Genomic DNA, 26,488 nt, shown 5'->3' on the forward strand with positions numbered 1-26,488 from the left:
GTACAAAATAAACTATAATAAATGATGCATCTAAACATCAGCAGTGAAACCGTAACACACCTACAAAGAAACAGCACAAAATCTTTGTGATCTAAGACAGGGTCACAATTAAGACACAAAAGCTGGGCATGCTGGCTCGCTCCTGTAATCTCATCACCTGGGAGGCTGAGGCAGGAGAATCAGTGCAAGTTTGAGGCTGGCCTAGGCTACAAAGTGAGTTTAAGGCCAGCATGAATTCATTAGTGAGAACTTCTCTTGAAAAGACAAAAAAAAAGATTAAGAAACAAGATTATAGACCACAAAATTAAAGACTGATAAACCGAACTTTGTCCAAACAAAAAACTCTGCTCTTACAGGTGCTAAAACAATACAAAAGAAAGCCACACATTAGGGGGACATGATTGTAAAACATACGTTTAATAAATGACTGGCATTCCAACATATAAAAGCAACTCTTAAAACTTAATAATTAGAAAATAACAAATCTGATTTTTACTGGACAAAATATTTTGGGCCAGCCACACAGCTCCGCGGACTAAAGCACCTGCTTAGGCAGAGCACAGCCTGGGTTCAATCCCCAATGTGCCGTGCCAGCCCCTCCGCTGGTGCGCGCTGAGACAGCGATTGAGACTGGGTGTGGTGGCGCAGGCCTGTAATCCCGTGCTTGGGAGGCTGAAAACAGGAGGATCACTATGAGTCCGATCTGTGTCATGAGACCCTGTAGACCCTGTACTAAATATATAAAAATAAATAAATAAATAAAAAATAACAAAATATTTAAATACCTATTCTCCCTTCAAATGAAAATATCTGAATGCCACATAATCAGAGGGAAAAGGCCCCAAACATTTAGTATGTAAATAAAGCACAAAGAGCTACTTTTGTATATTTAGCAGAATTGGGTAAAATTAGACCAACAAAATCAAATGCTGACAAGGATCAGGAGCAAACAAAGCCCTCAGAGGCTGCAGCGGGAGGCAGAAGTGATGCAGTCGCTTTGTACAACAATCTAGCTGGTTCTCAGAAGGTTCCATGTACACTGAACAACAGTCCACTCCTGGCTAGCTACTCAGGTAAAATGCAAGCATAAACGCACAGAAATACTTGCACACGAACGTCCAAAGAACCTTCACCCAGCGCCGCTCACAACTGGAAACATGAGCCGGTGTGTAAATGGTCTTATCCGTGCAGGGGAACATGACTGCTGTGGCCGGGCTGCGGGGCCCGGCACTGACGCCCAGAGCGCCAGACAGAAGTCTCCAAGCATTACGCTGAGCAGAAGCTGCCAGACACAGCTTTTCACGTGTGTTCAGCTCCAGAAAGGACTGATCCAGTCTACAGACACAAGAGCGCATCCGTGGTTGCCTGGGAACGCGGGGGACAAGGCTGGCAGGGACAGAGCCTCAGAAACCAGCAGACACCCTGGCAGTCTCCTGATGCGCAGTGATTAGCCGGGTGCGGAGGCATCTGTCAAAACTCGTCAAGATGTACGCTCAGAATGGAGGTGTTTTACTGTACCCAAATTATACCACAAAAATTTTTATTTTTTATCGTTAAAAAACAGCCACTGAACAAAAATTACCTTGAAAGTAAAAATAGTTAGACTGACAACACCTCTTCAACAGAAACAATACAAGCCCGAAGACAATATGATATATTCCAAATGTTGAAAGAAAATAGCTGCCAACTTGGAGTCCCATTACAGGAGAAGTGGTCTCCCTGAATACGAATGAAGTGAGGCATTTTCAGGTAAACAAAAATTGATACTGTTTGCCTGTATGAAACACCACCAAGCAAAATGCTAAAGAAACAGAAGAAAAAGGGAACCCAGATAAACAATACAAGCGTGAAAGAAAAAAGAAAAAGAAAATGAGAAGCTTGTGGGCTGTAGGAATATTAACTACATAAAATAATACTACTTGTCTATAGAAAAAGAGTATTCATCTACAGGAGAAAAATAGCCCGTAATTGAGAAGCCCAATAAAGGGAATCAAAACATGATAAGGAATTCTCTGGAAATATGGAAATGCCATTCAGTAATAGTAGATGTGGACAAATAAGAGTGGCATTGCATTCTGCAGAGTAGCCACTGAACCCATCATGCAAGAATGCACAAGTGTGAGGCTGAGGACTCTTATTCCATTCTTTCCCCTCTTTCCTCAACCCAAAAGAAAGCAAGAAATGATACAGGAACTATCAGGCTAAGACACGTAGTAAGGGCACAAATTAAAACGTCAATGATTGCATTAAATGTAAATGGTCAAAATACGAGAGCTAATAGGCAAAGACTGATGGACTGGCAAAAACAAAAACTCAAACAGACTACCAAAATATCCAATTATTCAATTTATGCCACATAATTTATGCCAAATAAGTGAAATTTTGAGAAAAATACATGCCACATAAGTAGTTACCGAAAGAAAATTGATACAAAATAGTAATGTCAAGGTAGATGCTAACACAAAATGCACAAATCAAAACAAAGAGGGCCACTGCAAAGGGACACCAGGTTTAATCTTCCAGGAAGCCGTGGAACATGGACAACAGAATTATTGTGGTTAGGACAACAGAATCACTCCATATGTGACACTCGGTCCCTTCTTTGTTGGTAACCAGCTCCGCTGTGCTGAACAGCCCTGTGAGTTTGTGCTTTGATTCTCGTTCCCTCAAAGACCACGGAGAATAATGGCTGTCTCGGTGGCCCCCAAAGGCTCCTGGGAAGGCCGAACTCTGGACTTCACTAACCCATTTATCATGAAAAAAAAAAAAAAAAAAAAAAAAAAAAAAAAAAAACTCCACTAAGGAGGGGAAAGAAATGGTATTTATGAAACGTCTACTACTGGGACAAAACGGCCCTCGCTGCTTTATTATCTGTCTCTTCTAATCTTCTCAGCAGCTCTAAAATTTAGTTAGAACTTTATCACTTTTTTATGAATGAGAAATACAAGGCTAGAAGAAGCTAAAGGATGTCCCATGGACTAGCAAATCGCAGGACCCAGGTTCAGACCCAAGTTTCTTTTACTCGAAAGCTATGCGTGGTCTGGTTACTTCCCAGCGAACACTAATAGGGTCCTCTACCCAGTCATTCTGTGTGTCATCCAGTGTCTAAAAATCACATGCTTAATATAGAAAAGCTAAAAGTATCAATAAGAAAGTATTAAGATGCCGAAGGTCATAATAACTAACATTCATCAAACACTATTTTCAGACCAGTGCTGCGGGTGTGCACCATGACAGGGGATCATTTGAGGCCCAATTAGTAATTTGAACAAAAGATGTTTAAAGCAAATAATTGCTAACTTTAATGGGGAGACATTACCAAAGTAAAAAGAGAGTAACAAGGCTGGGGAGATAGCTCGGAGGTCTAAGCACCTGCCTGGCCAGCACAAGGACCCTAGTTCTATGCCCGGTACCACATGCTGTACCAGACAGCCCCGGAACACCAGACACACGAGCCAGGCCTGAAACTGGGCATGACGGCGCACACCTGCAATCCCAGCACTGGAGAGGCTGAGACAAGAGGATCACTGGGAGTCCGAGTTGCATATCGAGCCCCCGTGTACCAAAAGAATAAAAATTAAAATTAGAAAGAGAACACCAGAGAGTATGCAGGACTGACGCAGAGCAGCTGGGGCAGACACAAGGTACCCAACAAATGAACGGCTTGGCCAGGCCAGGGTGACTTTCCTAACACGCGGCCTCAGACTCGGCTGAGCAGGAAAGGTAGAGCTGCTGCACTGCAGAGTACACTGCAGGCTCTGCCCGAGCTGGCCCCAGAGCCAGGCAGGTGTGGAGCAGCACCACGGGGGCAGGGGACTGCAGCCAGCATGAGCAGGTCTGAGTCAGGGTCTGGATCCCACCAGCAAACAGCAGGGAGGCAGGTCTGTGGGGTGAGGCATCTCCACTGGGACTAGCAGGGCCTCAGTTCCGGGGCAGGGCCCAGGCAGCAGCAGGAGACCAACACCCAGCCTGGCACACATGGTGTCCATGGCAGGAGGTGCTGTGAGGATGGTCCCCAGGCCTGGCCAGATCCCGAGCACACCCAAGAGTCCGAGCTGGGGCGGGAGGCTAAGGCTGAGGGTCTTTCACATGCAGTGCCTCAGCCGAGGGTGGCAGGAAAAGAAGAAGAGAGCCTGCCAGGCGTGAAAGCGGCCTTCCCTCCAGTGTCCTCCAGTAACAAACCCACCACATGTCGCGACTGCAAAGGACAGAGGCTCATTCCAAAACAGGTGCTGGGAGCAGAGTGCCAACAGGTTAGTGACCGGCAAAGGGAGGTGTTATTCCTACCGCTAATGCAATTATTAGTACTCTAACAGTCTTGCTGCTGCTGTTAGTACTATTTGTCCTACGAAGAGAGTGAGGCAGTGGAGGAGTCTGTGCCTAAAGTCACTCATCAGTGGCAGGGAGGACGCAGAGGGAGACAGCCCACCTCCTTCCCCGCTACTCCGCACCATCACAGACGTGAAAGGGCAATGACCACGGGGAAAAGTAAATGGTCAGTTCTGAAAGATTTTGGTCCCATTGTGAAGAAAGGCAATTCAGAAGAGTCAAAGGCACTTCCCACTTGGGGGAGTAAGCGAAACTGTTGCCACGAGAGCCCCGAACCACGTGAGGGGAGGGGCACAGGCCCTTCTCTGCCTGCCTGTCTTAGTTACTGTCCTAGTTTCTGGGACAACATACGCAGCACCCAAAGTTAAAGGAGGAAAGGTCTATTTAGCTGACAGTGTGTAGAGGTTTCGGCCCATAATCAACCGGCCCCAAGGCAGGGTATGTGGCAGATGGCAATTATAGAGGAGAAACACAGAGGTAGGCGCAAGCAACCAAAGGACAAGCCTCTCTCTGCCTCTCTACTGTAGCCTGGCGACCTGGATTGGGGCAGCGCCATGCTTAGTAATCACTAATCCTTAATCCCAACACCCTTGATCCTAGCATTGCACCATGAATCAATAACACGCTCCAGATTCAGCCACCTCAAAAAGTCCCATTCCTGACCACAAGAGGCTCTGCAGAAAAAGCTAGACACAGCCACGACACTGCCAGGATGGGCACCAGCCACGATCCAACCAAGAAACCATGCCCAGCCTTCACGGCACCAGAACTGGTTCATGGAAGCCAACTTTTCCACGGAGGGGAGCAGGGGAGATTTATTCTCCAGCTTCTTTTGCTTTACTCAGAACACATGTGTGCTGCATAATCATCGTACTCCCATGCTGGCCTCGCTACCTCAGCGCCCCCAAAGATCGTCAGTGTTACTTTCTCCCTGGAACACGGCCCAGTGTGCCATCCACCGTGGGGCCCATGCTCCTCGGAGAACCTACAGGCACTGCTCCCTGACAGGACACAGCACTCAGGCCAGGAGTCCCCACGCGTGGCTGCACACGTGCTATTGCGTAGCTCCGGTTGAAGATTCCTGCAAGTGGAAAACAGACCAGTGAGGAAGACAGGCTAGGAGGATGCTGGGGGAGGGCAAGTCCTAAACGCGCAGGGCAAGCAGCAGGCTGGTGTGCAGGAGGGAATGTCTTCCTCCTGGAGATCCTCAATGTGCCGCTAGGCTTTTCCATGGCTTGGTTGCATCTGGCCCGCAGCTTCCACAGGCTCCTCTCCTTGAGCCCTCTGGACTCAGCGACACGACAGTCACCCACACCCGCCTCACAACAGCCTGCAGAAGCTGCGGGTCACCCCTCAGAGTGCTGCGGAGGGCATGGCCACGTGAACACATCAGACCCACCCTCACCAGCACTAACCGGCACTTTCTGTAATGATTTTCCGAAGTACAAAACAAAGCCCCAAAAAAACAACACAGAGGACCGTCACATCAGGAAGGTGCCTCCAGGAACAATCAGATCCACGTACGATTTAGGACAGCAAAACATTTAGCCACAGACTCACTGTGGCAAGTCAGTTATGTAAAGAAATAGGGAAGCGAGGTCAAAAGGCTTGCAAAAGCAAAAGCTTGCACTGGCGTATGCAAAGGCAGGTGGTAGACAGCAAGCCCCTGAAAGGGCAGCAGAGAAAACTGCTAATGCAGAATGTAAAAACTACAGAGGATGCAAGTACTGAGTGCGACAAGAAAACATGGTAACAGAGGTTCTTTATGTCTTCTCTCTTCCAAATCTATCAACAAGGACCTCGTGTTATTTCTAAATTGCACAGAGGAAAATGAGTACGAAAATTCCATGCAAAGCAGGGAGCATGAATTTAAAACGTGGGGAATCTTTCCAATAATTAGGAGCGTTTTACCCAGTTAGAGTCCAAGTCTTTGTATGCAGGAGAGTCCATCCTCGAGAGAAAGGAGGACAGAGAAGATTGATGGTGAATGGAAGAAGCTCTCCTCACCCACAGGCACCCCAAATAGACACTGCGCTTCCCAAGGCAGCGAAGGCAGCCTTAATAAATTACCACAGGGAAAAAAATTCCCTTCCATCAGGCCTGCCCTTCCCAGCGCAAGGCAATTTCACGGTGTGCAGCTGCCTTCTAGCTCACTGTCACCAAAGCACCAGAGAAAACAAATAGAATAAAGTCTACCATTGTTAACAGATTTTTAAAAAACAAAAAACATTTTTCTTACAGTTCCATGAGTTCTTTTAGCTTCCGTGGCATCTGTTGACAATGAAAAATCTCACCAGCGTAGCTATAAATCTACCTCACTTATAAATGTTTAATTACAATGTTTCCACTCGCATTTAAGATAGATTCGCTCTCCATCCTAAGAAGGAACTGGGAAAAAGAACAGACTGAAAAGCAATCCCACTGCAATAACTATTTCCCAGATCCCCCGTGTAAAGCAGGGAGTCCAGCCAGTCCTCCCCAGGGGACCCCAGAATTGGCACAGGAGTCTTAGGGGGACCAGTAGGTAATAATAGAAGATGCTGTTTCAGCACCCCAACTTCAGGAGGCAACAAAGAGGACAACCTTGCCACACCACCCCACCCTGTGCCAAGTGGAATTCACAGTCACGAACAGTCCTACAAATGCCCAGTTCACAGACCTGAGGGTTCAGTGGTCCTGCTGCCCAACACTTTGACACAGGTGGTATCCCCTGAACCACAAGGGGCAATCTTCATGGGACAGCCAGGGCCCCACAGAACTCCACCACCACCTTCCAGAGGAAAGCTAATGAGGCACCTCGGGCTGTTCAGGGACACCTTGCTCTCAGGCAGGCCCCCGGTGGCAGAAAAGATCCCCTGAGAACTGAGGTGCTGATCCACATGTTGGAGAAGGGCGACAGTCATGAAAATCTGGATGACCACTGTTTTGGGGGACTCATGCCCCACATAACCCCCAGGTCTGCTTCAGCCCACCCTCTCAGCATTTGCCAAGACAAAAACTAATCTCTGCAGATGTCACAAGATGACAGGCATGGCCATGTATCCAAAACTCAACACCACAGTGGGACAGATGGGATCTAACACCTGACCAACCAACTGCAGTCTCAGACCCTTGCTACGTGTCTCAGTTACTCTTCTCTCGTTGCTGGGACAAATACCCGACACCCAAAATGAAGGAAGGAAAGGTTTATTTAGCTCACAGTCACTGGAGGTTTCAGTCCATACTCAGCTGGCTCCAAGGCAGAGCAGCACATGGCAGAGGGAAACCTTTCACAGTGGTGGCAAAGAGCAAGAGAGCAAAACGGAGGAGCAGCAGCAACAAAGGCAACAGAAAGGAAGTCTGTCTCTATGTTACATTCAGGTTAATCCCCCTCAGGCTGGGTGTAACACCCACACTCATAATCCCAGCAGTACTCAGACCCATAATCCCTACCTTGGATCACCCATAATCCCAGTGGATCATGAGTTAATCCCAAACTCTGGAAGTCCACCCCATGACTGCAGGAGGCTTTGGGGGGACAACTAGACACAAGCCTTAACATTCCACCCCTGGACTCCCAAAGTCTCATGCACAGCCCTGTGTGCAAAAGACATTTTAGTCCATCTCTAAGAGTTGCCAAAGTCCTACAGTTTCAGCATTGCTCGAAAGTCCAAGTTCCAAGTCTTCTCTAAAATCCAAGGCAAACTCTCAGCTGTGAGCCCCTGTACAAAAGAAAATGTAAACACGTCCAACATTCAAAGACACAAGAGCAACATTACCATTCCAAAAGGTACACACAACAGGGGAATACAAAGCCCTGGGACCAACACGAGTCCGAAATCCAGCGGGGCAGACATTAAGTCCTATAGCTACAAGTGGAACATCTGAAGCAATCTGCGGCCAGTTGGGAGCTCCAGGTGGCCCCGCCCCCTGGGGCACTCTTGGCGGTAGCTCCATGGCGTCTCTCTTAGGCCGGCTTTGCTCCCTTCTTACAGTTCCCTTAGAGGAGCCACATCCCTGGCTTTTTCAGTGGAAACTTCTGAGGTTTCCACTGACTAGGCTTCTCACTCACAGCTTCACACACTGCCCTCCCAGGGGCACACCGCCTGGCCTCCCAGGCCTTCTTCTGAAATCGAGATGGAAGCCTTCTGAACCTCAGAACTCCTGCACTCTGGATGCACCTAAAATCAGTGCCACGTGGATGCCGCCAAGGGCTGCTGCCAGCTGGAGCGGCAGCCAGGCTTCTTTCCCTCTTGGCTGTAGAGGTCAAGCGCCTGGATTGCTGAGCGCTCTGACCCTGATTCCGATGAATTCTCTGTCCAGCACCATTCTGGAAGCGGTATGGCCACTGCCGCCATTCCGGAATGTGGGGCTCTAAGGCTTTCCCCTCAAGGCAAAGCCCCTCTCCCTTATAATTCTGAGCAATTGCAAAGGGTGGGCGGAGAGCTTCAGCCTTCAGTGACTCCGCAGGCCACCCCTTGGATTCTCTTGTTCCTTCCCGGCAGTGGAGACCCTCTCAGCTCTGTCTTTGCAGTCCACAGCTGTATTGGAGCTTCCTTTCTGGCCAAACTCATGACATTTTAAGTCATCCTGCTGGGCTCCTTGCTCTTGATTCTCAACATATATCTGGCAAAAAGCCCCCGACAACAACCAGGCCACTCCCTCAATATTTGGCTGCTTTGAAATTTCCTTTGAAAGATTAATCAGTCAGCCATGTTTAATCTCAGTCTCAGGCTAAGTCTCTGGACATGAGCAAAATGCAGACAAAGATTCTGCCAAGCCCAAACAGACATCGTCTGGGGTCCAACAAGCAATGCAGTCCTTCTTCCCTGCAGAAACCTCCCCAGCCCGGTCTTCGCAGGCAGGCTTTCTGTCAGCCTTCTGGTCTTCTGAGCTCTGACCAGAATCTCCCATACAGAGGAGCCAAAGGCGTTCCAGCTCTTCACTAGTAGGCAACCTCTTCAAACCTTTCCTAACTCTTCCCATAAACCACTCCCCAAAACTCGTAATCCACATGGGCAAGTTCAGTTACAGCAATGACTCTACTCTCAGTACCAAATTCTGTCTCACTCACTCTTCTCTCGTTGCTGGGACAAATTCCCAACACACAAATGAAGGAAGGAAAGGTTTATTTAGCTCACAGTTACTGGAGGTTTCAGTCCATACTCAGCTGGCTCCAAGGCAGAGCGACATATGGCAGAGAGAAACCTTTCATGGTGGCGACAAAGAGCAAGAGACCAAAACGGAGGAGCAGCAGCAACAGTAGCTACAGAGAGGATGTCTGTCTCTCTTATGTTACATTCAGGCTAATCCCCCTCAGACTGCGTATAGTATTCACACCCATAATCCCAGCAGTACTCAGACCCATAATCCCAGCCTTGGATCACCCATAATCCCAGTGGATCATGAGTTAATCACAAACTCTAGAAGGCCATCCCATGACTGCAGGAGGTTTTGAGGGGACAACTGGACACAAACCCTAACACTCCACATCCTGAACACAGTCTTCTTTCACCTTCTTCAGGAGGCTGTTTGCCAAAGGCCACCAAACACTTCAGACCGATTAGCCCATGGATCCTGGTACAAAGGTCTGAGCCGCTACCACCTGCCTTTGGGTGTCACCAGTGAGAAACTAGGGCACAGAGCTGAGTCCCCTGGGGTCACACAGCCAGTGCACACCAGGCTTGAGCCCTGTTCCATCTGCAAAGGGGGTCATTTTAGCTGACTCCTGTACCTGCCCCCCCCCAGGAAATCCCAATCCTTCAGGCAATTCTCAAACCCAGGGTCCCCTGCGCACGGGCAGACAGGAGACTGGGCTCGGCTGCTTCTCCATCAACATCGTGGTTCCCTGTTTTTGCGGAGTAGCAGTGCACAGGCAGGAGATGGCTCAGCAGCTTTCCCCCTGGAACACCTTAAAACCACCTATATTTTCGCTCTTCAATAAATAATGACCCGAGCCCCTGACCACAAACTTGCTTTGTTCAGTGCTGACTTGGAAACAGGTGAAAGTGGAAAGGAAAAGGAAAAAGACTATGATTTGAAATTATCTTGAAGGATCCAATGTCGTTTGTTTGCCTAATGGCATATTTCTGGGTTTTGTTTTGTTTTGTTTTGTATTTTAGGACAGGGTCTACAGGGTCGCACAGAGGAAGGGCCCGCCAAGCCCTGCCACCCCAGTTCCAGTCCCAGGCTGAGCCAGTCCCTTTCCAGGTCCCCTGGCTGCTCCAGCAGTAGAGGGACCCACGCAGGCTGCACCCTCAGGCCCTGAAGTAGCAGGCCTGAGGGACTTGGTGTAGAAAAAAACTCCACGGCCATCCAAGCCCTCAGCTGGACTCCTTGGGATCCTCCTACTCTTTCTCTGCGTGTTGACCACAGAGGCCCTCAGGCTTCTCCAGATAGCATCTCACCTTGTTTTCCTTCAACACAGAAAACTTTTTTTAAGCACATCAATCTTAGAGATAGTCAGCCCTGCAGAGAAAGAGGCCTCTGCACCTGTCTAGGAACCCGCCTCTCCCCTGGTCGACCCTGCCTTCTGAAGATGCAGAGCATGCCAGCGACACCAGGATACCAGGGTACTAGACACCATGGATACCAGCGACACCAAGGCATCCCTACCCTGCAGCACTGAGCCCGGGCCAGTGATGCTCAGGGCACTTTACACAGATCGCAAAACCTAGAAAGACCCTACCTGCTAAATACAGTCTCCGCCTTTCAAAGTTGAGGAAGGTTAAGGCAACAGGAGTTGAACTGACTTGTTGTAGGTCACATGACTAACATGTAGGGAAATGAAGAAAACCTTTTCATCGGGGGACCGTGACACACACCTGCAATCGCAGCACTCCAGGAGGCTGAGACAGGAGGGATGCAACTTGGAGCCCAAGTTCGTATTTTTAAATATGTCGCAAATAGATAGCTCCTGAGTTTTAAGAAGAAAAGCGGGGCCAGGGAGATGGCTCAGGAGAATAAGCACTTCCCTGGCAAGCACAAGGGCCTGAGTTCAATCCCTGGTTCCACCAAAAAAAAAAAAAAAAAGAAAAAAGAAAAAAAAAAGAAAGAAGAAGAAGAAGAAAAGCAACTTAGTGGATTAGCCAAACCATCTGAAAATAAAAATAAATAAATAAAATTAAAAGGGCTGGGGATGTAGCTCAGAGCAAGGCCTAGGTTCAATCCCCAGTACAGAAAGGAAGCAAGCTCTGTGTGTGTGGCACATGCCTGCAGCCCCAGGAGGCAGGAGGAGCCCCATAAGCCGGAGGCCAGCTCTCTCTCCTCCCCACAGGCCTCAAACCCACAGAGCCAGCTGACTACAGACTACCATCTCTGCTGTGTCACAGTAATGAAAACCTCCCACACATTCCTAAGCCTGGATGTTCCTTTGTTATTTATCCCTCCTGGGGACCGAACCCAGGCCCTTCACACCCTAGGCCATTTTATTGCAGTTTGCACTTTGAGATGTGGTCTCAGTGAGTTGCTAAGCCTGAGGTCCTCCTGCTTCTACTTCCCAAAGCCCTCGGAGGACAGCCAGGCGCCACTTAGCCCTCTTCTCCTACAGCAGCCAGAGCCAGCGCCAAGGTCCTGCACCTCCAGTCGCTCCAGAAGAGTCCAATCACAAATATTTAACTGGGTCCAAAGTGAAAGGACAAGGAGAGCAGGATCCAGGGCTGCCACCCATCTGCCATGACAGAGCCAAGGCTAAGCGGCCTGGGGCCGTGGGCTCACCAAGCTCAGGGGACACGGCTGCTCTCGAAAGCCAGCGTACCCTTGCTTCAGAGCTCTTCGACCCAGGGGAGGGTGGATGCCGGTCGATCACTGGCGGAGAACAGCACTGGCCTGCAATGCGTTTCTCAGCATCGAGATGCATCAAATTCATCCTCGTTTTATTTTTTGAAAGTGATTAAGTATCACTTTCTCCCCCTTTAGGGCAGGATCCAATCAACAGCCAATCCATCAGATTCTCAGCCAGCACCTAGCCACGGCCTTTTGCATCCATTACCCCCACTTGAGTCATTCTTTCACGCAGAGGAATAACTTAATTCTGTTTTTTGACAGCCGAGAAATAAGTGGCACGCGTTCCTCCAACCAAGCAACGGAAAATCCGTAAAATCAAGCTGCAAGGACAGGGGCTCACAGAAAGGCACACACGAGGTCTGCCTTCTGGAGAAAGCCTGGTCACAGTGCATATGGAGATATGCCCACTGGGGCTGAGGTGTGCCTAAATGGGGCTTCAGAAGGTGACTTGATTATGGGGACTTGAGGCTGACTGGCGGCTAGGAGGTGTGGCCTGGCTGGAAGAGGCGGGGCCTGGTTGGAAGAGGCGGGGCCTAGTTGGAAGAGGTGTGGCCTGCGGGGTGGCCAGGAAGGGCTCATCTCCCCCCCTCCTCTCTCTCTGCTTCCGGTTGCCATGACATGAGCCATTCTCCTGTGCACATCCTTTCTTCTGCCCTTCCTGTCTACAGAAGGAAGCCAGTAATGAACTGAAAACCTCACCCAAATAAACCTCTCCTGCCTTAAAGAGCCAGAGCCACGTACTATGTCTCCATGAGAAGAAAGTGACTAAGTGCCCTCTCACACCTGCAAATCTTTTAACCTCAGATACAGCTTGCCACAGCTCCGATGACTTTGGAGGGCGCTTTGGCGAGAGACAGAAAGCTGAGGATGACGCACACCCAGGGAACAGGCAAGCCGTTCTCTGTTCCCGACGTGCGACACAGCTCTGGCATCTCACTGCACCACTCCCACCTCCCCGGAAGAAGTGTTTGGCATGACAGTCAGAAAGCTCATGCAATGGAAAGACACTGACGCTTCGTACCATAATACTTCTTTTCCTGTGCGCCCCGGACGGCCGGGTACATTCGGCCTGCGATTGCCGTACCATGGGTATTTTCAATTCTGGGCTAACTCCTCAGTTTCTCTCTTTACACTTCCATGCCCCATTCATTCATGAGTTCCAGCCCTCATCTTAAAACTCACCACCCACTGGAGACTATAACACAAGTAAGTACGACTCCATGGATAGAGAAAATGGGCACTGAAATCTACAAGAGCAGAAATTTTAAACAGCATCCTTTATCCACGATGGACCAATGAGTTCAGCGCTGGGAGCCTGCATTAGGCGATACTGTACCACAGAGGGACAGAGAATGAGCGCAAGGAGAAGCAACAGAGGTTAATTTGACAAATGTTGCATTGAGCAAAAGAGAAAACTCATAAAATGATTCTTCCAGTACCATCTATTTATATAAAGTTTGAAAACATGCCAAATGCACTGTCTATGGAAAGGTACTTACACGGTAAAATTACATAAATATTCATCAAGCAATAAACATATAATTCAGGATCATGGTTAGCTCTAAGCAGAGAGGGAAGAGAATGCAGAGGAAGGGTTCTGGGTGCACCTTTATGTTTTAGCTCTGCAGCAAATCTAGGAAGATAGTACACAGTGCTAGAGCTACGCAGAGACGGGCATGCATTACAATAGAGTCTGCATGTTTAAACATGCATGAAATAAAGAGCTCATGAGCTTTAAGAAGAAAAGCAAAGAAAACCACCAGATCCATTTAGAAGAAAAGAAACCCAACAGAACCGGAACTGCTCCAGTTACACACACACACACACACACACACACACACACACACACACAAAGTGGTCAGGGTCCTCCCTTGTGAAGTAACACAGAAACATGAGCTCTAGGAATAGTTTGAATCCTGAAGAATATGTTTCATTTCTGGGATGACCCCATGGAAGATTAATCAGTATCCTGTAGGCAGGCCCAAAACATTTTGGGAGAGAAGAGACTTCAGGGTGGCTTTCAATCAGTGGAGTCCCTCCTCTTTGGTGGTGTTTGTATTGTCGTGAACTACGCAGAACACCACATTTACCTCTTTACCGGCAGTCAAGCAGATAGCTCCATGGCCATAAGGGAATTCAGGGTCAGGCAACCAGCACCCCACCCTCAGACCTCAATGCTTTCACCACCCCAAAAGGGAATGGTGTCCATGGGCAGTCACGCCCCAACCCCCTTCCTCTGGCAGCAGCTGACCTGCTTTCTGTCCCCGCAGGTATCCCTTATCGGTGGGATCGCGTGCTCTGGGTCCTGTGTGTCAGTCTCCCTCACCCTATGTCATACTTCTAAGCCTCTTCCACATGGCAGCCTGTGCTAAGGCTCCGTTCCATTTCATACACAGACCACACTCACCCACCCAAGGACACGGAGGAATCGGAGCTTGCCGACGCTCCTGATGGGAGGGTGACGCTGGGACAGCTCTGCGACAGCTCAGGGCCACACAGCCAGGTCAACATAGACTTCATGTGCAACCAGGCAGATCTATCCCAGAATGCAAAGCCAGTGTTGAAACAAAACCTTGTACAGCGATGTCACTAACAGCACTAACTCATGGTATCAAAGGAGCACAGTCAACACGAATGGCTGTCCCTTTCGTGTGGCTCTAGGCAGCAACTTTGGGCCGGGCTGTGGCCTGCAGTTCCGAGAATCACGGATCTTGGCGCTGCAGGTGGCAAATGCCATGCAGAGGGGCAGAGGGGCCGCCCTCCAGATGTTCACGTCCCTGGCCCAGAACCCGCGACCACGTCACCTTATGCAGAAAGACAGACTTGGCTGAGGGACATCAGCTAAAGACTTCAGGAGGAAGTGGCCCCCCAGATTTGCTGGCGAGCGTGATGGAGTCACAGCCGTCCTTCCCAGAGGACACAGGAGGAGTCATGCCCTGAAGACAGAGGTCAGCGTGCCCCGGGGCCACCTCCAGGGGCCGGAAGAGACAAGGAAACGGATGCTACACTCGCCTCCCTGAGCCACATGGCCTGCTTGGGCTGGATGCAACTGATTTGGGCCTCTGACTTCCAGAACCCTGGAAGAATAAATTGGTGCCGTTCAAAGCCACTAAGTCTGTGGCGGTCCGTCGCATGAGCAATGGGACACCCGCTGATATCACATACTTGGTATTCAGCCTGGAGATGCTCCTCCAGAAGCACAGGGACACAGAAGAAAGGAAAAGGAGATAATTACCCAGATTACCTCATGAACTTTAAAGAAAAGCCGGCTGCAGCATGGGCAGAAGACAGATACTGTCGTCCAGCCTCGCTTGGGGAGGGAGGGCCCTGGGCTGAGGCTGCTGACTCGGAAATCCCAGGTGAGCCCCGAGCACTGGAAATCGGGAAGACGGAAAGGTCACTCGAGAAATAAAGCTGTTTGAAGTTCAAGATCGGGAAGAGAAAAAAAAAAAAAGTCACCACATTTTGGCCAGGGAGATGGCTCAGTAGAATAAGCACTTCCCTGGCAAGCGCAAGGGCCTGAGTTCAATCCCTGGTTCCACAAAAAAAGAAAAAAAATGAAGTTCAAGATGGGGTCCTCCTCCTACAGCAGTGGCGGCAACCCCTTTAGCGCTCTCAATGGCCCAGACAGCCTGCTGCGGCACGCGAGCTCACTGCATCGTCCTATGCGTTCCCAGCGCTGCCCCACAGCACCTGTACGCGATGGCGGAGGCCAGCAACAGTTCTCAAGCCCCACAACCAATGAAAAAAGTGACTTTTCAGGGTCAGGTCTAAATGCAAATTTGACCATGTAAATTTGCAATTCCAAAAACTTAAAAATCAAACATGTTGCACAGAAGTGAGCCAGGAGACCAGCTTTGTGACTGACCAACAGGACTCTCGGGAGACCCTGCTGCTGTACTGAGGTGGCAAGTGTCTCCGCTCTAGCAGACATCTCCCAACACGTGCGCTGAGCTGGCTTGTCACTCGGAAGTGTTTGTTCTCCTGGTTCCCGGCCATTTGTACTGACCAAGCGCGCACACGGAGGGCACGAGTCTTAGGATGGGCAGATCCATCGGAGCAAGGCCAAGGCCTCGGCATGTGCACCTCGCAGCAGCAAACACCAAGTAGGGGCCAGGAAATCCCCCCCAGCCTGCCCATGGGGGACAGGCCACCAGTGAGTGGCCAGAGCCAAAGGCTGTTAGAGTGCACCTGCAATGAACAGCTCATTAAATAACCAAGGCAATGCATCCCAAGTGGAACACGGAAGTGTCCCTGAGCCCAAGCAAGGCAAGGTAAGACTCATTGACCACCACGACCCACCTAGACCACGTTTCCAACAGTCAAGGCAGCCCTCTTTGGTGCAAAGGGAAGCTTTCTCCAGGCCCGCTTCTCCCACTCCTCCTTGATTACAGTGGTCATCTTGCACCCACTACAACAGCCTACAGATGCCAGGATTGCAGGGTCACCCGGCCTACAGCCACCCCAGCCGCTGGCATGGAGACTTGCAGGGTTCACAAAACCATTCCCCAAGCAGTCTGCGTGAAGCTCTTCCCACCACACCCGTCTCAGGCAGCAGCGGACAGAGCGCCGAGACACACAGTGCACTCCACGCTGGGCATGGCCGAGGCCAGCAACCAGGAAGCAGCCACCACAATAGAGCCACCAGAGTGATCAGGAAAGGATCCCAAGCCCCAGGGCCCCCAGGATCCCCAGGTGTCAGGCTCCAAGCCTGAATCCATGACCTTGACATCTGCCATCTAAGGGCCTCCAAGGTCACACGTCTCAAGCCACTGTCCCGCTGGCTGGTCACGGACTCCCTCCTCTGCCTACTGTGATCCTCTCTGCACAGCTGGGGCACAGAAGCTGCTGTCACCCCAAAGCCACCACCCCAGAAGCCCTGGTTTGTGGTCCTGGGGAAAGGTAGACAAAGACACACAAAGACCTGACCGGTCTGCCCTGAGCCACTCACGGAGCCAGGGCAACTCCAGGGCGTAGCTCCATGCAGTTCCCTCAGCCCGCCGGACTCCTCCCAAGTCCCGCGCCCTCCCTGTCCCTCTTGGTGCTGTCCTCCCACCGCAGTGGCATCAGGCCAGTCATTTACCTCGCTGCCTGTTCTGCTGCATGTTCCACTTACATTCGGCTTCTGAAATCCCACCATCGTTTGCATGAAGGCTTTCCCGTTACCAAGGCAACAGGGACAAAGGCCTGTTCCATTTCAGTTAAGGTCCTGGAGGACCCAGGCACCCCACTGGCTCCCAGAGCTCCACCTGTGTTCCCAGGTCCACCCTCCACCAAGAGCAGCGGGTCACTTCAAGCCATGAGGTGAAGCCGGGTGTGGCAGCAAGCTGGGAGGTTGAGGCAGGAAGATGGCAAATGCAAGCCCAGCCTGGGTAACTCAGCAGATAAGATCCTGAGTCAACATCAAAAACAAAAAGGGCTGACATGTTGTTCAGTGTTAAGGCCCCGGGTTCAATCAGTTCATCAATAATAATAATAATAATAATAATAATAATAATAATAACTAAGCTAAGCAAAACTGTTTTAAGTATAAAATTTTTAAAAAATATAAAGAAAATGGAAGGTGGCTCCCACCACCCTCCAAGCCCTCAGCAGCCAGGCACTCCACCCAGAATGGAATCCGAAGTGTTCCAAGCACGTACAGCTCGACCCTGCCTCTGCAGCTCTGGGCCTGCTGCCTGGACACCTGCCCTGCTTCCCTGTGCCCCCCGCCTCTACACAGACCCCTCAAGCCCAGAGCCGGGGCCTGAGGCTCCAGACAGACTCCCAAGCCCCGGTTCCTCCAGAATAACCTACCGCAGGGCCTTCCTGCGCTCTGCCTCTGCCTCAGCCATCGCTTCCAGATCTCCACTAGGCCAGCCGACCCCTCGCAGCCTGCCTGGGCACAGCCGTGCTCAAGCCCCACCCCACCGCTGCCCAGCCCTAGCTGCGCAGCCACTCTGCAGAACCCCAAGGGATCTCCAGCAAAGGAAACCAGAGCGTCCCGCAGGGTTCACTCAGGCGCTGATTTCTCCTCACTGCCTGCCACACGCCAGGCACAGTGCTGAACGACAGCGACTCGGGATGAAGGACGCACGAGCCCTACGCTCCTGGGCTGCAGACCAACGGCAGTTGGTACAGGAAATTAAAGTGGAGCTGAGAACCGCAGAACAGGATGAAACCAAAAGGTCCTTCCCAGAGACACAGCGATCCTCAACGGGACCGGATGCCGGGGCCTCACCTTCGATCCCGGCTTAAAGGTGCAGTGCAGGCTCTGAGGCCCACGGGTGGCCACTGAGTTAAGCGGAGGCTTTCAAGTCCAAGCGCTTTTCTCCAAAGCTGACAGAAGGAAGTTGTGGGGGAGGGGACAGGTAGCCACTGTAGAGCCGCTTTGCTCAAATCCTTGAACTGGAACTGAAGGAAGTCTAGTGACTTCAGAGACAGATTTGGTGCATGACATAGACGATTGTGGCATTGTGACACGACGCCATGACGTCAGAATGGTGACAGGATGAAATAAAACCAAGAGGATTTCATGGACAGGCCATGGCATCTGGCAAGCAATTGCCGCATGCGAGGACGGGTGCTGGCTTGTCCCCGCTCGCGTGGACTTCGCAAGATTCCTGGATTCATTTCTCCAGCCACCCACCGCAGCCCAAGGCAGGGTCTTGCCCGGGCACCACTGCACTGGCGGGCACTGGGAAAAAGGACTCGATAATTGCTTTGGTGTCTGCCACAAAAGCAAACTGGAAAAGTAAAATCCTACCGTAGAAACAGAATGTGGGATCCAGGGCAGGGGAGACAGCTCAGCATCATAAGCGCCAGCCTAGCAAGCGCAAGGTCCTGAGTTCGATCCCTGGTACCACAAGGCACGCGAGAAGCTGAGGGATGTTGAAGGACGCTGAGGGATGCCGTCCTCTCTCTTTCCACCTCACAAAAGACCTGGGCCGTGCACAGCACTGGCAACGATCAGGGCTTGGTCTGCTGCAGCCACAGAGTTCAGAGCGGGAACTCAGCGAGGCCACTCCAGCCCTACCGAAGGGCTAAGCCTTGGCCAGCGTTACTTGCACCCACCTGCCTTTGACGTATAATCTGTTCTGCTCTGCTACATAAAACAGAGCCTTTGAAGCTAAACAAGTGGGTGGGATACTTACCCCAAACCAACATATTTCTGCACCTATGTGTGAATATATTGACACGGATACACTAAGAGCCTACCCGTGGTTGCCTTGGAGTCAGAGGCGTGGGGTGGCGTGGGCGCACCCCGGGTTGCTTGGCTGTATTTGCTGAATTGTCTACTTCTAAAGCACAAGACCTTGTGCTGCAAGCAGCTCACACTGCAGTCAGAGCTTCCCACTGGTTAGAAATAGGAAGTGGGGGGTTAAAAAAATCTCTCTTTTTTCCCCTGAAACCTGATGCTTTGGGAAACCATGGTAGGAATCCTCTCTCTCTCCCTGAGGAGGGCTCTGTTGCCACCGCCAGCGGGAATTCCAACAAACCAGGACGCGCCTTCGCAGGTTCGCCTGGGTGGGAGGCCTCTCCGACCCTAATGCCTGGCCTGCAGCCTCGCTGGGGGCTTCTGCTCCGAGGGCCCCGTGTGCTCCTACGCCCGCGCCGTTGTCAGCCCAAGACCTGCGGTGCTTCTCAATCCATTCCTCTCAAACCCGAAAACCGTGAACGGCCTTTAGACGCTTCTGGTGTTGAACATCGTTTGTTGATTTACTTGGGGCCCAGCCACCCCCAGCCCTGGCTGCACAGGGAGCTTGGCTGCAAGGGGCCCCACTGAGCACCCCCGGAGGCCAGGCCTGCTCTGCACCCGTGACTGAGCAGCTTCCTCCCTGTGCTTGCCCCACGAGGGTCCCTTTGCCCATGTGTTGGGCTCCGGAGGCCATGCTACCAACAGGCCGGACCTGGATAGCTCACACCCACGCATGTTTACCCCCTCACGGTTCTGGGAGCCAGAGGGTGGGGTCCAGGAGGCTGCAGGGCCATGCCCTCCAAGTCCTCCAGGTGACAACGCATGCCCTCCTCCAGCTCATGGTGATGCCAGTGTCCCCTGGTCTCTGCAGCTGCTTCCCTGGCACCTCCACCTCTGTCTCCAAGTCCCCTCTGTGTATCCTACTTCTGGATGTCTCTCTGTTAGAAGGACACTGGTTACGGGGTGCAAGGCCACCTGAATACCCCAGGACAGCCCTCCTATCCCAGGGTCCTTAGCGCAACCACCACCCGAGGACTCTCTTGCCCGAGGAGGTCACACTCCAAGTCCAGGAGATTAGAGCATGGGCACATCATGGAGCAGCCATGTTTGATCTGTGCCAGCCCAGTGCCCACAGGCTACACAGCCCGCTGGCACCGCGACACAAGGGCGCTGGGGCACTGCTGCATGTCCAGGTTGCCTGGGGCCAGGGTGCTGACAGGGCAGGGCAGGAAGGTGCTGTGGGCAGGCCTGAAAGGACACCCTGGCGTGCCTCTGCAGCCCAGGTCACCATCCCTGCACAGAGCCTGAGGTCACATTGCTCGGACACACCCTGGCTCCGAGACCCTGGAGGGGTCATGACTTTGGCCTAGAGTGGCCCCTGAAGTCCTTGCATTGGAGAGGTGACCAGCTTGTGGGGACCAGCGGTGCAGCTGGCCTGCTGTGAGGTGGTCCTTGGACCGTGTCCTGAACAGTGTGCATCTCCTCCAAGTCCACACTTTGCTCTCTGCTTCCCAGGAGGCAAGCCACGCTCCTCCGCCCAGCCCCTTCCATCATCCAGCCTGCCTTCTCGTCCTTTAAGTTGTGGGAGTCAGGTTTGTGCCTCAGCAGTGAGAAACGAAGACAGGAGGTCGACTGACCATGCCTCTGTTTACTCATCTGTTCAATGGGAACAGCAACAGTTACCAAACTCACAGGGTCCTAGTGGTTCTGAATCTCACACAGTATTCTCCTGAGTGGCTCACAATAAATTTGGGCCCAGAAAGCATGATGTGATTTTTCAATAAATTTTTGAAGTACAACAAGGAATGCACAACAGAATCACGCAGGTGTCCTGAGGAAAAAACTAAAACGTGTGTCCTCTTTCTTGGCCAAAATGCAAGGAACTAGCATAACCTGAGGGAAAGAGAATAAACAACTTCTGCCTCCTACAGTCAGAGCAGCTTCTCTGGTCACTGGACGTCCAGCCTCCTCTGCTTTATTTTTAAACTTGTATGCGATTCCTTAGGCACAGAGAAAGAGTTAGCGGCTTCCTCCACTAGTACTGCTTTTGCTTAATGCTCAGTGTAGGTCAGACCTACAGCCAGGGGCTGAGCTGTCCTCCAGGCCCCGTTTGGTTCCATTGGGTGGTGGTGGAACCTTTAACAGGCGGGACCTGGCAGAGGGTATGAGGTCATTGGGGCGTGTCCTCAAAAAGGATTGTGGGACCCTGGCCACTTCCTATTTCTCTTTGATCCCAGGCATGGGGTGAGCAGGCTTTTGCTCCACCACACACCCCTGCTGGGATGCACTACCCCAGTGCAGGCCTGCGGGAACAGGGCCAACTTACTGGCACCTGCAAGACCGTGAGTCAACTTAAACCTTTTTTCTTTATAACCTGATGGCCTCAAGCATGTGTTATAGTCATGAAAAGCTCTGACCAACGCAGTTATGTTTTCCAAATTCGAGTTGACACAGAAAAATTCCCAAAAGACTATCTCCAGGTTTTTAAATGTGGTCATACCTCACAGGCCGCATCTGGCTAGACCAAGTTGGGCGGGCCTGTTCTGAGGAAGAAATCCCTTTCAGGCTCTGGGTTTTCTATCGTTGCCCCCAGTGGACCGCACAGCTCTCTGCTGCCCGAGCACATCTCTGGGGAAGCAGCTCTGTATCCTGGTTTCTGACCACACAGAGGGACAGCTTGGTCTCTGAAGCTTGGGGCCCAATGGACAGCAGTCACCCGGGCCAGCCCCCTGCTGCCTATCGTCCCCCCACCCCGGCACGTGGTCTCCATGCCCCGGCCCATCCGCCCACTTCCGGTCACTCCGGAGTCCCTGTCATCTGTCCAGAACACTTTCACATTTGCTTCTTTTCCCTCAGCGCTTCTTCTCCCCAGGTCTGGCAAGGCTGCCCTTATCTGGCGGCTTGTGTCACAACTGCTCACGTTTCCTCACAAGGAGTCTTCATTAAAATATTTTAGATTGAGACTTTTCGGCCCTCCCAGCCGCGCACGCTGGGCCTTTCCACCCGACACGTTCTGAGTTCTTATCACAGAATTTCAGGCGGTTCGTACATTACATTCTATTAAAAGCTCCATTCCACTCCAGGTTGTCACAATTCAGAGATTACAGCTTTCTGCGGATGTTTTGTGAGGGATATATTCATATATTCACTTTGTTAGCGACAAACCCAGTCCATGAGCCTGTATTTCACACCTCATTTGATATCACAATGCAACAAAAAGTATAAAAAGAAGCAATTACTTATTTAGATTATGGAATGGATTTTAGAGGGATATTGGATAAGCATAAATTGTCATGCCAGGGAAACACTCCCAGCCCTTGTCATAGCCCGAGAGAGGTCAAGCTCTAAATGTGAAGGGGGAGGAAGAGAGAGAGGGGAACAGAGGTCGGGCTGTCTCGGAATTATGTAACTTTGCTTATGTAACTACCTGATTTTTTTTTTCTCATGTAGCCATTTAAAAAAATCTCTTCTACAGAAAATGAAAAAAAAAAAAAAAATTATTTCCACAAAACCAAAGGGATGACTGCTTGTGCGAGCGTATATGGCTCTTTCACCTTAAAACATTACCACCTAGTCCAATACTTCAACAGAATTAATTTGCCCTTCAGACCGCAGACAGCACCACGCCCGCCCAAGTCTGGGGTGCAGGGCCAGGAGATGCCACCCGCTTCTGCTCAGCGCCAGGCCGCGACTCCGAGGTGGTCAGTACACCCCGCTTCTCACTCGTCCCCGTCGGCACCCGTGGACCCGGGAGAGCCCTCCACTGATCTCCACCCGGCCCTGGAAGGCTGCTGACAGTGGCTAGCCCAGGCCGGCACAAGGTCCAAGCTGCACTAAGCAGAGTCGGTGACCACGGAGCCCGGGGCTTGTGCTGCGCCTTCTGGGAAGAGCAGCTTCGCCCTGGAATAACCGCTCCGCAGACCATGCTGGGGCGCCGCCCTCCATCCCGACCCTGGAAAGCCAGCCCAGAGCAGAAGTGGACGACAGCGCCTGGGAGATACTGGGGCAGCGGGCCCAACACCTCTGGCTCGTCCGCCTGCATTCCTCCGCCTTGCACGAGGCGCTCCATGAAGGCAGAACTGGGCCCCAGGGGCCTCAGGTCCAGAGGACGGCACCTGGGAGGAGGCTGGAGCTTGGAGGCACCAGGGTTAATCCACTGGTGGTGGGTTTATAGCTGAATGCGCTGTCCGAAGGCGGGGCCTTCGAGGGGCGGGGCCTTCGAGGGGCGGGGCCTTCGAGGGGGCGGGGCCCTTTCGAGGGGCGGGGCCTTCGAGGGGGCGGGGCCTTTCGAGGGGCGGGGCCTTTGGGGGTGGGGCCTTTCGAGGGGCGGGGCCTTTGGGGCGGGGCCTGGAAGCGTTGTTTCCCTCCTGGCTCCTCCCTTCTATCACTGCTTCCTGGCCACCATGACGTGAGAAGCTGTCCTCCACCAGGCCCTTCCACCATGCTGTCTCTGCCTGGAGCCAGCCAACCATGGACTGAACCCTGAGCCAAAAGACCCCTCTCCTGCCTTGAGCCGTGGGTGCTGGGTACAGTGTCCCATGACAGGTGAGTGCCCGACACAGGCTGATGGCAGCGATCAGAAAAGGCCCTGATATAGCAGCACGCAAGGGAAGCCTCCTCCCAGCGACAGGAAGACACAGGGACTCCGCCAACACAGACTTCCGCCCGCCCCCGGCCGACACCACTCAGAGGGTCGCAGCGACATCGCTGGCTCACCGGCTGCCCCCTTCCTCTACCTTCGCTGTCTCTGGCTCACAGCTCAAATCAGTCCCAGGCGTGCACTTCCCAAGACCACCCTGAGCCGCGGGCGAAGGTGTGGAGCACACGCCTTCCCTTCAGAAGGGACGACTTCCGTGGAGACCGTTGAAAAGGTTTGCTTCCCTGGGCGAAAGGAGATGACAGGCCACGTGCGGCAGGGCAACAGGGTCAGATCCCCCAGGGGCTCGCGTGTCAAGCTGAGCGTCAGGCCTCAGCCGGCCAAGGGATGAGTGTGTGATGGGTGGAGAGAGGGCGGGCACAGAAGGGGTGCATGGGGTGCGCAACGGGCCCTGCGCATCCGACCCACCGGCTCCCTCGGCAGCCAGCCACCAGCCTCGACTCTCTGCGTCCCGTGAGCCACGCACCCACTGCTGGCCTCAGCAAGCGGAGACGGGCCCCCACCCAGCCACGCAGGTTCCTCCAGCTTCAGATCCCGGGACCGTGGTCAGCCACCCCGAGTGGTCACACGGGCGCGTCTTCCCCCCGGGCTCTCACTTCATCCTCCAACCCCACCCTGCAAACAGCAGCGCTAATAATAATGCCGCTGAGCTGAAGTATGCTTATCGAGCTGCCCTGCCACGAACGCAAACAGAAGCCATTTTTAAAACCACCGACCTAATTAGGTGCTCGTGTACAAAGGCAGTAAAGGACAAAAGTCTCACGCAGTGGCGGGCTCATGTCACACATGCATGGTGCCCCCTGGGGCTCCGGAAGCACATCGGCCCGCCGGGGAGCCCAGGGCCTCACTCACCTGCTCTGGGTGTCGGGGTGGTGGCCCACGCAGGCCAGGGCGGCTGTCATCTGTGTGTCGCTGTCCTCAATCTCCTCCTGCACTGCCCACTGGTCCTCCTTGCTGACTCTCACGGCCGTTATCGTCACACCGGCAGCCGCCTTGATGCTGGGGGAAGAGCGAGATAACACGGATCAGAGCATCATTCTGGTGTGCAGCGGTGTCACTAGGAGCCACAGCAGGTCGCTGGGGAGAGCATTCTGAACTCCACCCTCTCCTCTGGGCGGTGTGGCTGGCACTGGCTGCCTGTAAAAACCACATCCCTGGATTTTCACAGAGGCCTGAAAGCAGGAGCGCAGCTGGCCATGCGCACATCAGCGTCCTGCTCAGTCAGCGGGGCTTTGGCTCCTCCCGCTTCCGCCCCAGGGGTGCGGCCAGTGCAGGAGCTACCCGACCTGGCTGGGGACTTTGGGCCAGGAGAATCTGGGAAGCCCAAGGGCTGGCCATGCCAGGGAGGTCGGAGGAGGCTGGGGCTGCGAAGCCCTGAGCAGCCGGATGCTACCGGGGACCCGAGGCCACTCGGCTTCTGCCTCCAGGCAGCTGGAGACCCCAGGGGCAGAGCAGCGAGGCTCTGTGCTCCTCCCGAGACAGAGCACTGAGGCAGGAGGACAGATGGCAGCCGGGGCTCCAGGCAGGGGAAGGCAGCTGTGGGTACGGGATAGGTCCCGAGCGCCTGTCCCTGAGTCCGGGATCCACGTAGCGCCTACAGCTCACCAGCAGGGAGACAAATGACCCAGCCTTTGAAAACAGGCATAAACAAGTGACCAACAGACACACGTCGCCCACATCATTAGGAAAGGAGCGTGAACAGCATGGTGAGCGGCCCCCTCGCGGCGGCTGCCATGGCTACAGCCAGAGACAGATGGCAAAGGCAAGCGGGGCCTTGAGCACTCTGAACCGGACATGGTGCGACCACCAATTTCTCAGAATTCAAACCTAGAATTCCAGTGTGACCTGGAAATTCCACCCCTAGGTTTATGCTCCAAAGAATTAAAGCCAGCGACTGAAACAAATGTGTAAGTGTTCTTTGCAATATCAAATGGTGGCCATGAACCCAACGCCTGTCAACTGTTAAGTCAAAAGATAAAAGGTGGTCACTCCTACAGTGGAATATTACTCAGGCATCAAAAGGGATGCAGTGAAGATACAATGTGTAATGGTCCACCTCAAAAGCATCACTCCGCATGGACTAAAAGGCCACATATTGAGGGAGCCCATTGATACAGAATATGCACAAGATAAATCCACAGATGATAGAGTAGAGTAGGAGCTGCTTGGGGATTGGGAAGCGACTGCTTAGCCGAGTGGTGCTGGGCTTTTGGCGAGCACTGAGGGCATTCCTGAACGACACAGAGGGTGGGGGCGCTCGCTGAGACGCGAAGCGTGCCACACTGCTGGCCTTGAAATTTTTAACTTTATACTGCATGAATTTATCTCAAGCAAGTAAAAGAAAGAGGACAGGAAATGACTCCTCCAGGGGCAAGCGAGGCATAAGAGCTGGATGGGAATCAAAGCACTATGGTGAGCCCAGGAAGGTAGAGACTGGGCCGACACCCAAGGCTTGGGAGTGGGGGGTGAAGGGGACACAAATCCCAACAAAAAAATAGAAAACCATTCTGCTCTCTCGGCTCCTCCCTGTGGGTGCCCCTGCCCCTCCTCCGCCCCTCCCC

The 26,488-nt window shown here is 52.4% G+C and overlaps 1 protein-coding gene across 1 annotated transcript in view; it reads right to left on the minus strand.

Annotated features, from left to right (window-relative positions):
* The window catches only part of LOC111817993 (transmembrane protein 132B-like), a 220,008-nt gene that overhangs the window by 51,411 nt on the left and 142,109 nt on the right, over positions 1-26,488 (minus strand). The window contains exons 3-4 of the mRNA XM_023720664.1: positions 24,780-24,926; positions 23,193-23,385 (exon numbers count right to left, since the gene is read on the minus strand). Coding sequence (XP_023576432.1) covers positions 23,193-23,385; positions 24,780-24,926 — 340 coding nt within the window. The remainder of the gene's footprint in view (positions 1-23,192; positions 23,386-24,779; positions 24,927-26,488) is intronic.

This window comes from Octodon degus, unplaced genomic scaffold, assembly GCF_000260255.1.
Source record: "Octodon degus isolate 3935 unplaced genomic scaffold, OctDeg1.0 scaffold00076, whole genome shotgun sequence".
In the NCBI taxonomy this organism is placed as follows: domain Eukaryota; kingdom Metazoa; phylum Chordata; class Mammalia; order Rodentia; family Octodontidae; genus Octodon; species Octodon degus.